The 14,979-nt window shown below is 40.7% G+C and overlaps 1 protein-coding gene across 2 annotated transcripts in view; it reads left to right on the top strand.

Annotated features, from left to right (window-relative positions):
• srgap3 (SLIT-ROBO Rho GTPase activating protein 3) overlaps positions 1 to 14,979 on the top strand; it is a 75,591-nt gene that overhangs the window by 49,913 nt on the left and 10,699 nt on the right. Inside the window, exons 5-16 of one of the 2 annotated variants that reach the window (XM_074665321.1) lie at positions 808 to 993; positions 3,096 to 3,224; positions 6,676 to 6,897; positions 6,999 to 7,100; positions 7,919 to 8,116; positions 8,357 to 8,441; positions 10,666 to 10,693; positions 11,346 to 11,448; positions 13,173 to 13,233; positions 13,843 to 13,920; positions 14,020 to 14,154; positions 14,637 to 14,742. In XM_074665321.1, the coding sequence (XP_074521422.1) occupies positions 808 to 993; positions 3,096 to 3,224; positions 6,676 to 6,897; positions 6,999 to 7,100; positions 7,919 to 8,116; positions 8,357 to 8,441; positions 10,666 to 10,693; positions 11,346 to 11,448; positions 13,173 to 13,233; positions 13,843 to 13,920; positions 14,020 to 14,154; positions 14,637 to 14,742 (1,433 nt within the window). Of the gene's footprint in view, positions 1 to 807; positions 994 to 3,095; positions 3,225 to 6,675; positions 6,898 to 6,998; positions 7,101 to 7,918; positions 8,117 to 8,356; positions 8,442 to 10,665; positions 10,694 to 11,345; positions 11,449 to 11,881; positions 11,913 to 13,172; positions 13,234 to 13,842; positions 13,921 to 14,019; positions 14,155 to 14,636; positions 14,743 to 14,979 lie in introns of both variants that reach the window. The other variant, XM_074665345.1, reaches the window with a different exon arrangement.

The following is a 14,979-nucleotide window of genomic DNA, read 5'->3' as shown; positions in this document are numbered from 1 at the left end:
CTGGCAGCAGATATTCTAGGCAAAAAAATCTTACGTAGAGCAAGTCCTCCTTGCCACTAGTTGCTGCGATTAACACCACAGCAAATGTGCGCCAGGTCCTTTTCAGACAATTTGAATGAACCAGGAAGAGTTAACAGTTAAACTTTTTTTTTTGCACTTTATTTTACTTTAAAAAAGACTTAAACACTGACAGTTGTTAGTTTTATTGTGCAATTTTAATTAATATATTTGTTAATTTTAATATGTTTTTATAGTATTGATCAAAAAGATTCTAAACTCAGAGAGAGTTGTGTGCTGTCTTTGATCAAAATGATCTGTCATTGTTAATTAAAATCTAATGTATCAAAAGTGCCAGTAGTATCGGTACTCGGTATCGGTGAGTACTCAAGAAGGAGTACTCGTACTGGTATCTATCTGCATAAAAAGTTGTATCAAACATCCCTAATAAAAAGTTCGCCCTCTGACCAATTTATTGGGACATGGTGCATTTGATATGAGCCTTGGTATGTGCAGAATACAAATCAAGAGGCATTGGTGGGATACAAAGGTCTTTTCAACTGCATCAATACATGACTGGATATGTCACAAATTCGTCACAACAGGCATCAAGGGGTTAAATCATTTCATGCTTTCCAAAATAGACTTTCCTGTTAACTGTTTTCATCAGTAAGATAGTACACTGAAAAAAACAACAGCATATGTGCTTCTAAACATAACTTGGCAGCCTCTACACCATGTCTTTAAACCTTGTCAGAGTATCATGAAACATGATGATGATGAAGCCCCAATGTCCTGCTCCTCCTGTAGGTGATGAAAACATACCACATGTACCACACTGAGAGCATCAGCGCAGAGAGCAAGCTGAAGGATGCTGAGAAGCAGGAGGAGAAGCAATTCAGCAAATCTGGGGACCTCAACGTAAACCTCTTGCGCCATGAGGACCGCCAGCCGAGACGCAGCTTTGTCAGGAAAATCGAGAAGATGAAAGAGAAGGTGAGTGTGATGAAGATGTTCTTGTTTTGTGCTATGCAGCTTGGGCTCTAGTTTTGCTACTGAAGCTATATCTGTAATTTTGAATAAGAATTTAGTGAATAAAAGAATTAAGGAGAGACATCAAAGCTAACCATTCGGGAGACTTTTACAACGATGTGGCATCAAGTAAGGGACTACAATACAATTATCTTACCAGTCCAGTTTTAGGGCCTACAAATCATGCACAGATCTTTTTAACTTTCTGTTTTTGAGTCAGCCAGTTGACTGTTTCTTGTTTTACTTTGTCGAACAGCAAACAAATGAAGTAGCACAGTTAGCAGCATTTAGCATCAGATATTTTCCTGAGGAGTTAGCAAACAGAGCTGACTGAGTGTAAATATTAGTGTTACTTTCAGAGGGTCAAAAGTAGGACTCTAAACTGTTATCCTTAACTTTCTTTTGAAAAACCCACCTCATGACCTTTAAAACAGTGCAAGCAGCTTAGGTAGAAACTCCTCAGCAGGAAAAGAATTATAAAATTCTTGCTCTGTAACTAAAGCAGTGACTCTAATTGTTTGGCTTATTTTGAGACAGTGAAGGAGAAACAGTTCAGCAGACAGGCAGCAAAATAATGTCAAAAACTCTCAGGAGCATACTCTGGGTCGGCAGCCAGATACTCACTGGAGTTAGAGCGGTACTCCTGGCAAAGAGCCTGACTTTCTTTCCATTCTGCGCAGATTTCTGGTTATTTTATAGTCTTCTCTGCCAGCAGTGTGGGGCGGTAGGTCTCTGGAGCACAATGCACTTCAGATGCACTGATGCATTTTTTACTCTGGAACTTATTCTGGAATATCTTTATGCAAATCTGGCTCATTATGTCTCAGGTGAAGGGAATCAAAGGCTGTCGAGGGTGACAGCATCTCTCCCTCCTCAGGCTCTTTTCTTCAGAGACGCTGCTTGGCTTGGGAACTGAACCCTATTTATAACAGCATGGCAATGAATACTCCACCCTTTGCCGTCTCCTGGCTGCTGAGCTTTTGCACCAGTGACCTGCTTACAAACAGGAGGAAAAGAAAGAAACAAAAGTTCATCCCTTTCATTTTATCATTATGCTGACACTTGCATTATAATGGGATTTGTGAAAGAGGAAGTAGAAGGTTCATATACAGAGAAATGAACAAACAAGCAGCTTAAAAACAAGTGAAATGTTTCTGCTTTTTTATTTTGACGCTTTCATTTCAGTTTAAGCAGCAGTTGTGTTTTCAGAAATGCTCTTCCATAATGTCATACAAAGAAAAACACTGTTTTACTGTTGACATTTGTTCAATTTTTTGTATTTGCCTGAAACCCTCAGAGACAGAAGCCCACAAACAGCCAAACAAGTCGAACTTGTTAACACTGTCGAACTTGTTTTTGTAAAACTAGTTCAACATCTTAGATGTTAACCCTTTTACTAAGATTGAAGAGACAAAATAAAATAGTAAATATTTCACGCAGTATAATTCCACTTTTGAAATGTGAATGAATAGATCCAACAGAAGTTAGGCACTGATTAGCTTAACCTAGCTAAAACTGGAAACAGCTAGCCTAGCCCAGTCAGCAAACTACTTTTTCATTCTGTAGTTTTCGAACAAATTAAACCGCTAGATTAAAATCTTTTATCAGAAGTTCTAGTGGTGCTTGAGGCCAATTTTTTTTGCTTTGACTAGAAACCTTTCTCTGTTAGCTGCTTCCCCCTGCTTCTCTAATTTAAACTGCCTGCCTTCTAGCTATAGCTTCATACAACACAGTAGGGTGGTGTTAGCTTTTAGCATAATCTTGAATGACTTTATTTGAGTTCTACAACTAATTAGGCTGCTGAACCTTTCGGTAAAGAGAGATTTCTCTTCTGCCTTTTTTATTAAAGTTTTGAGGGACACAATTATGACTAAACACATGTTGTTACCATCTAAAAGCAGCTTATCTGGGCCCCGTTTCTCCAAACTTTCCCTCCTCTTTCCACCTATATCCTGGTCCCAAAGCTTAAGCTGCCTGAGCACACACACTCAACCTTCCCTGCTGCTTGATTTTCCTGCACTAATGTGTTTTTCCTTCATCTGCTCTGTCTCTTCTCTCCTCCCCAGAGGCAAGCCAAGTACTCAGAGAATAAGCTGAAATGCACAAAAGCACGGAACGACTATTTATTGAACCTGGCGGCAACAAATGCAGTCGTGGCAAAATATTACATCCATGACGTCTCTGATATGATTGATGTAAGTATGCGTCTCAGGCACATGTGTTTGTTTACATCTCTCAGCTGGGATTTCTTGTGTTGGTATAACTCTGCAGCACTGTCGCTTTTCTTACCATCTGTTCCCGTGCTGCGTTCAAGCTCAGCCTGTTAGCTGTTTGTTTTCAAGCTGCTCTGTTGGCTCCGATAAATGTATTTACCATCATCTTTTTATTATTTATTGTTGTATAACGCACTGAACAGTGATCAGCTGCTGGCTGAGTGTTGCTGAAAGGAATGCTGGTTAAATGATCTGTCGTATCACAGAGATACAGGACGATATTCTTGACTGATGGTTTCAAGGGACTCTATCTGTGTTGTTGACAGAATGATTTCTACTCACTCCTTGCTTTTCTCTTCCTCTTGTCTTGTCCTAGTTCTTTTATTTTTCTGTTGATGCTGCTTTTGGGAGCTGAGCTGAGACAAACAGCATGTTCTCGTGATCGTCTGCCACTAGCTGTCATTAAGTAAAAAAACACAACTAGAGACAAACACAATCAGTCTCAAGAGGAGCCTTTTTTAAAGCAGTTTAAGAGAGTTCCCTTTATCATTATCTACTTTACTCACTATTTTAATTGTCAAGTTAACAAACATTTTAAACCTGGGTCTGAAGCTTCTTTGATTTAATGTTTGAGACAGTTGCACTGCTTGAAAGTCTGTCTGCCGGGTATTTAAAAGGATGACTTTGTTTAACAAACCACTGATGGTTTGATCCTTTTCAAAGTCAGCTGGTGAGCAGAGTCTTTGTTTATGCAGGCATGAATGTGGTTAATGTGGTTGGTAGTGGGCTCCCAGCCTGTGTGACCTGCTACCAGTCACCCTGCAGAAAAAAACACACACATTTAGATGGAGAAGCTTTTATAAGAGAGTTTATTCTTTGGTTGGACTTACACAAACACATAGACTTTATGAATGAATTGTGATCTCTTTGGAAGTATTTGAAATGTATAAAATGTCTGAGCTTAACTTTACTGTCAGAACGAACATTTGTTTTCTTCCACCTGCAGTGCATTAATCAGCTGTTTGAGTCTGTGTTTTTGAAAAAGTGGAGAAATACTGAGTAATTTAGACAAACAGTCAAAGATTCAAGAATCTTTGTTATCCTACTTGCACACATTTACACATGGAAAGCAGAAAATTTCACTCTCTTTTGAGCCTAGAAAACAATTCAGCAAAATAAAATGTAAAAACATATAAAGGTGAAGAGATAAGGAAAGTGATCTTACACACAAACTAAAACAAAGGCAGCTGAATTTGGCATTGCTAAATATATGAAGTGATTCAGCAGTACTGCACTGAAATGATCAAGTGTTAGTAGTACAGTCAAATCTTACCAGAAATAAGGTGTAAACACTTGCTAATGTTCAGTTTGTGTAGTGCACCTTTATGGGTCGGTGTACAGAGAGGAAGAAAGATTATGTGGACAGAAGGAGAGAGGGTAGAAAGACTCACCTGGGTGAAAAGAGAGACCCCAGGTTACCTTGTCCAGTTGTGTTCACTGACAGCCTGTGCTCAGGAATTCAGAGAGCTACTGCTGTCATGAGTGGGACTTTGAAACAACAATTACCAACAATTACCTACTTATGTGGGGAATCTGTGGGTAATACACTGGCTGCTGACATCCGTCTCATAAAAACCCACTACGAGCAAACAATTTGTACACTTTTAAATGAATTGTGTGTTTTGCAATCAAGCCGTGTGTCATTCTGAAACGTATCTTGTGTGCTGTACTGTTCTTGGTGTTTGCTAAGCTGCATGATGTATCAACTCATTGTCTTTTCATCACTGGCTTGCTGTGTACAATATCTAAGTTTGAACTTTTCTCCATTAAGCCTAGTTTTGCCGCCGTGTTGCTGAGTTTCCACAACGTCTGGCACTAAATTCAGGTTTTGTGGCTGAAGATGCGAAGAACACACTTAATTTGTTATAACGTTATCTCTAAATTTAATAGTCAGCTCTCATACATGCCTCACCCCTCTTTCTTTTTTTGCTTGAGGCCTAACCTCCATATGAGCTATAACTAGTCGCAGTGAGAATTGCACATTTCCCTTGTGAGGTATGATAAGGTTGCCAGATAACAGAATGAAGTCAAGTTTCCATGTATAGCACCATGTCTCTTCCTATGTGCAAAGTGACACTGATCTGCCAGCGGTCACTGGACATAATGAAAAGCACGCTCATGGCTCCTCCCAACTTTGATGCACAGCTTTAATGGATCCTGTGGCTCCAATCTGAAAAGTTTGTGTCAGGTCAGATCTTACCGCAGGGACTGGGGCTGTGAGCATGACTGGTTGGGCTGCCACAGGCAGGATAGAGGAAGGACAAGGGTCTGTTTGTCATGTCAGAGTCACTGCGCTGCTCACTGAACCAGACCTTTGAGCACCCCTAACTCAGGTTTGTCACTCAGAATCAGGAACTGTAAACTGAAAAAGTGTAATTCTAAACAATGTGAGAAGTTTCTTCTACTATGCTGCGTTTTTTGCAGAATTGAGTATGATTGTCTTAAGCTAGCGGGAAAGGTTAAGTCCAAAGTTTAGGTGAAAATGTTGGCTGTGTATGTTCACGCTTAAAGTTTTCAAAAAGTTTCCAGGACTTTTGTGCATTTGTGAAAACAGATAAAGAAACATTTGAACAGCTCCAATGCAGATGGGAGGTTAAAAATATGAGGTTGTTAAATTGAACGTGTATGTGTCTAATCTTCCTCTCAGGCTCCTTTAGGCTGCTTCCACTGAAATTGGTGTTTCCTCACTTAGTTTGCTTGTTTAAAAGCAGACTCATTTTCTCTCTATGGTCTTCAGTCGACTGAGCTGCTGGGATTGAATGATGCGTCGGGGCTTGGGCACCAAAGTGGAGAGACCACTTCCTCAGCGCTAAACACCGCTCAGGAGCATTTACTTAGTGATTCACAGAGCTGTCAGTTGCCTGCAGCTCCATTTAAAACCTCCTCACTGCCATCCTCTTCTTAATTAGGTTACTTCATATCGCTCCATGTGATAAGGCTCTGTAATTATCTCCGCTGTCCTACTGCGCCAGCTCCTGTAATTCTCTGAACTGCTACTGCTATTTTTGAAAGGTAATATGTAGCAGGATATAATTTTGGATTTAGTCCATTAAAGGGGTCGAAACATGGTAGAAAGAGCTCAAACTAACAGATATTAAAACTAAAACTTTTACTTCAAAGTTCTTTCAGATACTATAAAACACTTTTTTAATGATCATTTAAGGCAATGAACTGACAATCTTTTTACTAGCTTGTGCTAGCCTTTAGGGATGTAACTCTTTCCTAAGTGAAACCATCACATGTTAAAGAAAACACATTTTGAAACGCATCATTGTTCCTGAACTAAACATGAACAGTTCGATCAAAATATTAAGTTTAGCATTCTGTTAAAGTGTTATTTGTACCTATCATTTATCATTTTGTATCCCCACAGTGCTGTGACCTTGGCTATCATGCCAGCTTAGCGCGCACATTCAGGACCTATCTATCTGCTGAGTATAACTTGGAGACATCACGCCACGAGGGACTTGATATCATCGAGAATGCCGTGGACAACCTTGATTCCCGCAGTGATAAGCACAAGATCATGGATATGCATAACCAGGTGTTCTGCCCTCCAATGCGCTTTGAGTACCTGCCACATATGGGAGATGAGGTAAGCTGCTCTGAATGCTGAGTTACTTCTCAAAGTCACTACTAAAGCTTCAGGTTGGATCTGTGTTCTGTGTGTTGAACCCTTTGTTTCCTCCCCCTCAGGTGTGTCAGGTAAGCGCCCAGCAGCCCGTCCAGACAGAACTCCTGATGCGCTACCACCAACTGCAGTCTCGCTTAGCAACCTTAAAGATTGAAAATGAGGAGGTGAGGATTTATGATGGGTCTCTGCTTCTTCACACAAACACACACACACACACACACACACACACACACACACACACACACACACACACACACACACACACACACACACACACACACACCACCTTCAACCCCAACCCCCTTCAAAGCAGAAAGCTCTGCCTCATTGTCTCCTGAGCCAAGTAGGAGGGCCACATCACCATCTGTTCTTATTGCAGTTACTCTCAGCTGACCCCTGCTTGGTGGGAGGCAGAATATATTTAGATTGTCACAATGGCAATATTGTTCTTTTTATGAAGTTTTATACAAGAAATTATTCTCTGGGTGATAAAGAAAAGACGTTCATGTTAAAAGGCACAGGAAGAAAGTTGCAAATGGAAGTGATAATAACCAGGTCCTTTTAGACTCTCTCGTGCCAATGGCTTTGTCTTCCCCCTGTCTGTCAGTGTCTGCTGCTCTGGAGCTTAATGGAGGAGCCGTTTCCATTACTGGAAATGTGCATTATCAATCTCAGTCTTAAACAAAAAGCCTCCTTCAGTAATTTCATGTTCAGTTTGTATCGTTGCCAGGCAGTCTATGTTTTGTCTCAGTCTGACAGATGTCTGATCTGCAGGTCTCACTGGGGGTGACATTTTGATGCTGTGTTTTGTTGTTTCAGGTCATTTATTGTTCATAACTTGTTTAGTCTTCTTACTAAATAAGTTACTCATATTAATCCAGCCATCCTGGCCTTGGCATTGTCTGTGGTTTCCTCGGTATAATCAGAGGGATATGATGTCTCGTGTGTCATTCTCTCTCCTGTCTTTTCTGAATCTGCTCAGGTGAGGAAGACCTTGGATGCAACCATGCAGACCCTGCAGGACATGCTGACAGTAGAGGATTTTGATGTGTCGGATGCTTTCCAGCACAGTCGCTCCACTGAGTCTATTAAATCTGTGGCCTCTGAGTCTTACATGAGCAAGATGAATGTGGCGAAGAGGAGGTCGAACCAACAGGAGACTGAAACATTCTACTTCTCAGTGAGTTTGTCATTTTTGGTCTGTATACAGCTGCTGGCCTGATGTGAACTTTGTGCTTCTTTCGTCGAAATGGAGCCATCAGTCATCATTTCCACATGCTTTGAATAAATAAATTGAACTACAGCTGTAACTCATTTAATTTACACTGATTTGAACAGCATTGAATTATTTGGCTGGGCTCATGTTCCACTGGATTAACGCTGCTGCTCAATCATTTGTAACCTTTATTTCTCTGTGTAGAAATTCAAGGAGTTCCTGAACGGCAGTAACCTCATCATTAAGCTGCAGGCCAAGCACGACCTACTGAAGCAGACGCTGGGTGAAGGTAAGGAGTCGTTTCTCTTCATCTGACCTAGTGTTTCCTCCTGTCATTATTAGCAACAGAATCCTTTGGCAGCTCTGTAAAAAAAGCTGCCCTCTGGGTCATGGTGCTGCAGGTTTTCTCTAATAAGCTGCAGGGAGCGAGTTATGAGGCTACAAAGACTGATTCTCTTAAGGAAGCAGGAAGGAACTGGAAATTCGAATGGAAATCTATCACACTAACAGCAGCGGGTCTTAATTTAAAGTTTCCGTCTCTTTTTCTGTTTATCTCATTTGGTCAAAGCCTTATCCGGTTAGTGCGTGTCTATATGTTATAGCCGCAGGAAGGGATTCATTTCCAGCCTGAAAGAGAAAGACTTCCCTGTGCCCCTCCCTCCCCCAAGGGTCCTCTTGTCACCTCAGCCGTGAACAGTTTACGCCCAATCAATCAGCAGGACCAGACCCGAGCCCGTTTCTGCAGCTGCTCTTGCATCAGGGGTGCACCTAATAGAAAAGGACATCAGGGGAAGGCAGCTGAGGCCCTGAAACACACATGCAAATTTCCAGATAATACACATCAGATATTCAGGTCTTACTTAAAAATATATTTCAATCTGTGCAGCCTTTAAGACATGGCGCCGTCCTTGTGAGTGGCCTTGAGCTCCGCGGCCTTTGCACTCATAAAAACACTCACACGTTGTAATTTGTCAGAACCAGAGGACAGATTTGTTTGTACGTCTATATTATGGCAACTGATAAAATGTATGCACATGGCATATGGCACCTCCAGGTACCACCCATGTTTAATTATTTAGGTGATCAATCACGGTCGCATCGTGCTCAATAGCTTGTGACTCTACACAGAAAAAGGCATGATTTTGTGTGCTTGATTGTTGTGTGCACAACAGAGGGAATAGGATGAGGCTGTAATGTGCCACATGGTGTCAGCATCTCCTGCATAATATCAAACTAGGTGCTAGGATCTGTGCCAGCCTTTGTTGACCAGATTAGAATTCACCAATCTCTAATGTATATGATTGTTAACTGTCACACTTCATAACAAATATCTTGTTTGTGATGTACAATACTGGCACTTTTAGACACGAAATTAGGTTTGACTTTTTTACCCATGCTGGAGAAACTCAGTATAATTTTAGGGATGGTTAGTCAGAGGTAGACAGGCCATCATTCAGAGGAATGATAGCTGTTGTTTCTTCATATGAATGCTCCAGAAACCTTGTCCCATCTGCCAGTATGATGTACTGAGAAAGTAGTTAGCCTTTGCTCTTGCTGTCCATTGTTTGGTGGAGTAAGGAAATAATGTTGGTATGCTTTGGTGCCATTGGTGCTACTTGTATGACAACCTTTCAAATTTAACTTCAGAGAGTCACAGACACAGGCTCGCTCATACTCACTGCAAAAACTGAAAAAAAACCCATCTGTGTTTATGCCTATTTTTAAGACCTGATTTGAGCCAGACTTACTTATCAAGTCAAAACGAATGTCTTATTTCAAGATATGAAGAGACAAAAAATAAGTCTGAATTGCTTTTACAGAGTAAATAAACCTGCCAATGGGATAAGAAAAAATGTTTGTCAAGTTTCTTGAAACTAGAATAATTTCCTAACAGCTAAGACTAAACAAGTACAACCTTCTCACTCCATTGGCTGATTTTCTAACTTAAGTCTAATGAGACAATTTTTACTAAATGTAAAATGTAAAAGTTTTAAGTTTTGTGGTGCAGTTTATTAAGAAAAGCTGTCCCATCTTCAATATTTGTGGAAAATGTTCCAGTCAGACTGTAATGTTTCTAAGTCTGGTGATTTTGTAGTAATAACTCATTAATTCTTAATGCAGAGGCATTGACTTTGACTCAATTAGTCAAAAATACGATCTTCAAGATGCATGTTACTTAGTTTATAGGCCTACAACATGTGCATGTGTTGTTGGACATCCATAACAAAAGGCTCAGTGAGGCAGCGCAGACATTGCTCAGTGTCACCATTGATGGACTCAACTTACACACCCAACAGCCCCCACTCCCCTTTTCATTGCTCCTAAAGGAGGGCCAAAACCCCACAGGGTCCTCCTGGTCTGCTCAATAGCTTTGTCCAGTGAATAGCGATAGCACTGCTCCATTCAAGGCTCTATCAATAGTCATGTTGTGGCTTTATACTGTGGACACTGGAGTCTGTATAATAAGTACCACAAAGATGTGACACATCTCTGTTGTGTTTTTGTTTTCGCAGGGGAACGGGCTGAGTGTGGAACGACAAGGTATGAAGTCCTCTGAGATTTCTCTTTTATGAGCCTTGTTAATGATGGTATTGGTACAAATATGTTCTTTGTTTTGAGTAAGTCATTAGTTGTTTTGTTTTTGAAGAACAAGGCATTAATTCTGTTTATCCAGACCCAGCTGTAATCAAAGGGCCATGGGGCACGCCTCTTTGGGTGTAACATGATTTTTACAGCCATTAACAAACCTAAGAATGGTGTGGACTTTTTATTCAGGCTAAGAATATTTTGAGTCTGAATCCCACAACTCTGACAGTCAAGAGAAGTATTTCTATGTATATATTTTGTTTTCAACATCAGGAAAACTCTGTGTAAAGGCAGTGCTTCACCATAATAACCGTTCTACCTGGGATTGAAACCAATTCAATCAACTGAAATAATAACCATTAAAAATTTTGAATTCAAAACTAAAATCATAGATATGAACATTCAGAAATATGACATTTTATGACATACCATGGCCCATCTACAGTTTATTTAGGAGCTGCATATTAGAACCACATTTTCAAAGGATTACCATGTTTTAACATTTTTCAAAATTGTTTATAAAAACTTGTTTTTTTTTAAGGTATTGTGTTTCTACAGCTTTCACAGATTTTTGGTGTTTTTGTTCCCTTTGTCTGGTGTCCCCCAGGCCCCCGACTCTTCCCCCTAAACCACAGAAAATGCGGAAGCCTAGGCCACGCTCCTTGTATAACCATAAGCTGTTTAATGGCAATATGGAGACCTTCATCAAGGTACTCTGTGGTGGTGGTGTTGTCAAGACTGAGAGAGGAAGGCAGCTAAAGCCTTTACTCTCATCCTCTTCCTCACTTTGGCCTTCTGTCCCTCCCTCTTCCAGCTGCTCTTCGTCACGATACAACACCTCTGTTTAACCTCGAATCCTCCTCCTGTCCACGGCTCTGCAGACAGAGCAGCAGTCAGCTGTCTCTTTCTTCCCCTCCTGGGCAGTTTAATATCTCAGGCTTTATTTCTGTACCCAGTCACTCTTTAGACGCCTGAGAGGCAGGAGTAAGGAGAGTTTTCCCCCAACCTTTTCCTGTCACCAGCCCCTGTGCTCAGCCTCCTTTAACCTCCAGAGGGGTCACTTGTCATCCGAGCTTTTCTAACCCTGTGCTTCTCTGCTTTTTCTTCCTTTGCTGCTCTGTGCTTTGCTGCTCTCTTTCCCAGAGGAAGAAGGAATGCCCGTACCCGCATTCAGGTACCTGGAGAGTGACAATTGGGTCAGGGAACGAGGGCACAAAGAGTTTGAGACTAATAGCAGAGATATGCTGGCTGCTGCTTGAGCTAAACCTGCACACTTCTAACTTTCACACCTGATAATGAAACATTATTTGTCTAACATTTCACTTAAGATTTGTGTAACAAAATTTCTGGAGAGCATCTGTGCTGCTGATGTTAATGTCTTGCATAGCTACGCAAATAAACTACCCCCATGGATTTTTTATGTTAATGTATTAAAAAGAAAAAAATGTTTGTTGACATCTTAATGTAAAAAGTGCTACAGCAGATTTTAAATACATATTTTATAATACTGACAGAGGTGTATTGCTGCCATGCCAGAAAAAGAAAAAAATGTCAGTGTTAAGTTATTAAAAACATTCTTGGATCTCAAAATCATTAGTTAGAGATCCTGAGAGGATTTATCGAGATCATATGCTTTTTGGACTTCTTTGGTGTGATTTGGGACCTTGGAAATTATCTCATGATGGGTCTGAAACATGAAAATTTAACAGAGGGTAAAATCAGAATGGGAGACCTGGAGAAAGGTAAATTTGAGGAGATTTTTCCATGTGTTAAAAGATATTCAAACACTAGTACAATAAAAGTTCTGATACTACAAAAGTAAACTTTATCATAGTAATATGTTATAGATATTTTGTCCAAACATGAAACATTTTGAGAAATCTATTTGAATAAGAGTAAAAGAAGATGCTGATAATTTCACCAGTAATGTAGTGCCATCAGTGCACCCTGATTTGTCTCCCTTGAATTTATGATGATGTTGATTTGTATTGATTGTATCCCACTGATCACCAGCCTTTCTGGTACTTAAACACATATAGGAAGCATGCAAAGTGAATCACAGCGGTGGAGCAGCAATAACTTGAGAATCAGAAGGTCCACAAAATTGGACTTGTAGCTGGACAGGTGCCAGTTTACTTCCTGGGCACTGCCAATGTGCCCTTGAGAAATACACCAAACACCAGCTGCTGCAGGCACCAGACCCCACCCTGTTATCTCCATTAGTATGTGATGTGCCTGTTGTACATGTGTGCGTATTTCAGCCTAAAGTGAAGCATGTTCAATAACAGAGTGACAAAAATTGACTCTAGCTTGTCTTTTAAAAGGAATGGCAGGAATACACTTCTGTAGATATTCAGTCTTACTGAAGAGTTGTGCACTCTGCAGGTTATTGCAGTTCTTTTTTTAACTTTATTTTCATACCACTTCATTGCAGGATTCAGGTCAACCAATCCCACTTGTTGTTGAAAGCTGCATCAGATACATCAATCTCTACGGTAAGACTTGTTGCAGTGACGACATCTTCTGAGTGAAAGGGCAGACAAAGGGAAACAATGGAGTCCTCTGGAAACCCCTTCAGTCTCATAAAAAGTGACAGCAGCTATTGTGCGAGGCAATTTATTACCACAAATAGCCACAGGTAGAGACTGTGACCTGCTCTGCTCTCCACCTCTGAGGCACTCAGCTGCCTGCCACTGATTTGACAAGCTCATAACAATAGCTCACACATGGAGAGTTCTGAAAATCCCATTGGTCTTTGTTCAGTCAGTCCATCCAGCCTCTCTCCACCTCCTGCTATAACTCCTCCCTGTCTACCTTCACATCTGTCTTCAGCTCGTTGCTGTAGCCCGCAGGCCTTTTCTTTGGGATCTGGACCTAATGAAACTCCAGAAAACTGATTAGGAGCCCTCTAACTGAAACCATATGCTGCAGCCTACTGAGGGGCCCTCTCACGGAAAATACATCTTCTTTTATGACTAGATTACATTTCCTGCTCTGTTTTTTTCTGTTTCGAGTAGGCTTTCATGAAGCTGGCATTGACATTTGAAGATAATGTTAGCTAGCGCATCTCCTCACATCAAAATTCTGTTTTTTGTATCCTTCAGGTCTGCAGCAGCAGGGCATATTCCGCGTGCCAGGGTCACAGGTCGAAGTCAATGATATTAAAAACTCATTTGAGAGAGGTAAGTCAAAGACAGATGGCTCTTTATTTTCCCTTTATTTAACAGGAACTAATACAAATAATCTGCTTCATTTTTATCCCATCAAAACCCCATTTTCAGGTGAAGACCCCTTGATCGATGACCAGAACGAGCACGATATTAACTCAGTAGCCGGGGTGCTCAAGCTTTACTTCAGGGGACTTGAGAACCCCATTTTCCCAAAAGAGCGCTTCCTGGACTTCATCTCCACGATCAGTAAGTCATGCACAGTATTTCTGAGTCGACACACCTTCCAGTTTGGTAGAATAGCAGTTTTCCTGTAGCAGAGAAAGGCATGCAGTACAGCACATGGAAGCAATCTGAGGAGCAGACACATAACAGAAAGCCAATAGGAAGAGGAGAGTGGGCCACATCAGTGTGCTGTGTGTGAGTTCACCACAGAATCATTTCCCTGCTGTTTCTGTTGTAATAGTCTGATCACTCAGCACGCCTCAGGTCTCTGGTGAAAGGCAGGAGGGGGCATTTGTTAGAGTGTCAGATAACAGTTTTTAGAAACTCCTGCTTTTTGTGTTTATTCACATTGATCAATTTTCTTTGATTGGCTCTGGTTTATATCATATTTTAGTCTTGTTATGAACCCAGTTCCCCCATAGATGGATGTGTAAAATCCTGTTGTTTGTCAAAGAATAAAAATCGGTTTTAACACCTCTCTTTCTCTTTGTTTCTCTGTGTTTCAGAGCTGGAATCTGGAGCTGAGAGGGCGCATCACATCCAGCAGATTGTTGTGACTCTTCCTCGCACCATCATCATCGTCATGAGATACCTTTTTGCTTTTCTCAATCAGTAAGTTTGTGGTGGTTTATACAAAGGAGGATTGAGATATGTTTTTTTTAATAGTCTTTGAAAAGCAGGGGTGGAAGTAACTGATTACATTTACTGAAGTTACTGTAATTTGAGTAGCTATTTTGTGTACACTATAATTAGTTACTGAATTTAAAAAAAGTGAAAGAAGAAATGATAAAAGCTGTCCATCATCTTTGTGACTGCAAGCTGATTGGCTGACATCTATCATCAAGTAAA

This window comes from Halichoeres trimaculatus, unplaced genomic scaffold, assembly GCF_033239565.1.
Source record: "Halichoeres trimaculatus isolate MK-OKI-2021-1 unplaced genomic scaffold, fHalTri1.1 fHalTri1_scaffold_1, whole genome shotgun sequence".
NCBI lineage: Eukaryota > Metazoa > Chordata > Actinopteri > Labriformes > Labridae > Halichoeres > Halichoeres trimaculatus.
This window is presented reverse-complemented; position numbering and strand designations above follow the sequence as displayed.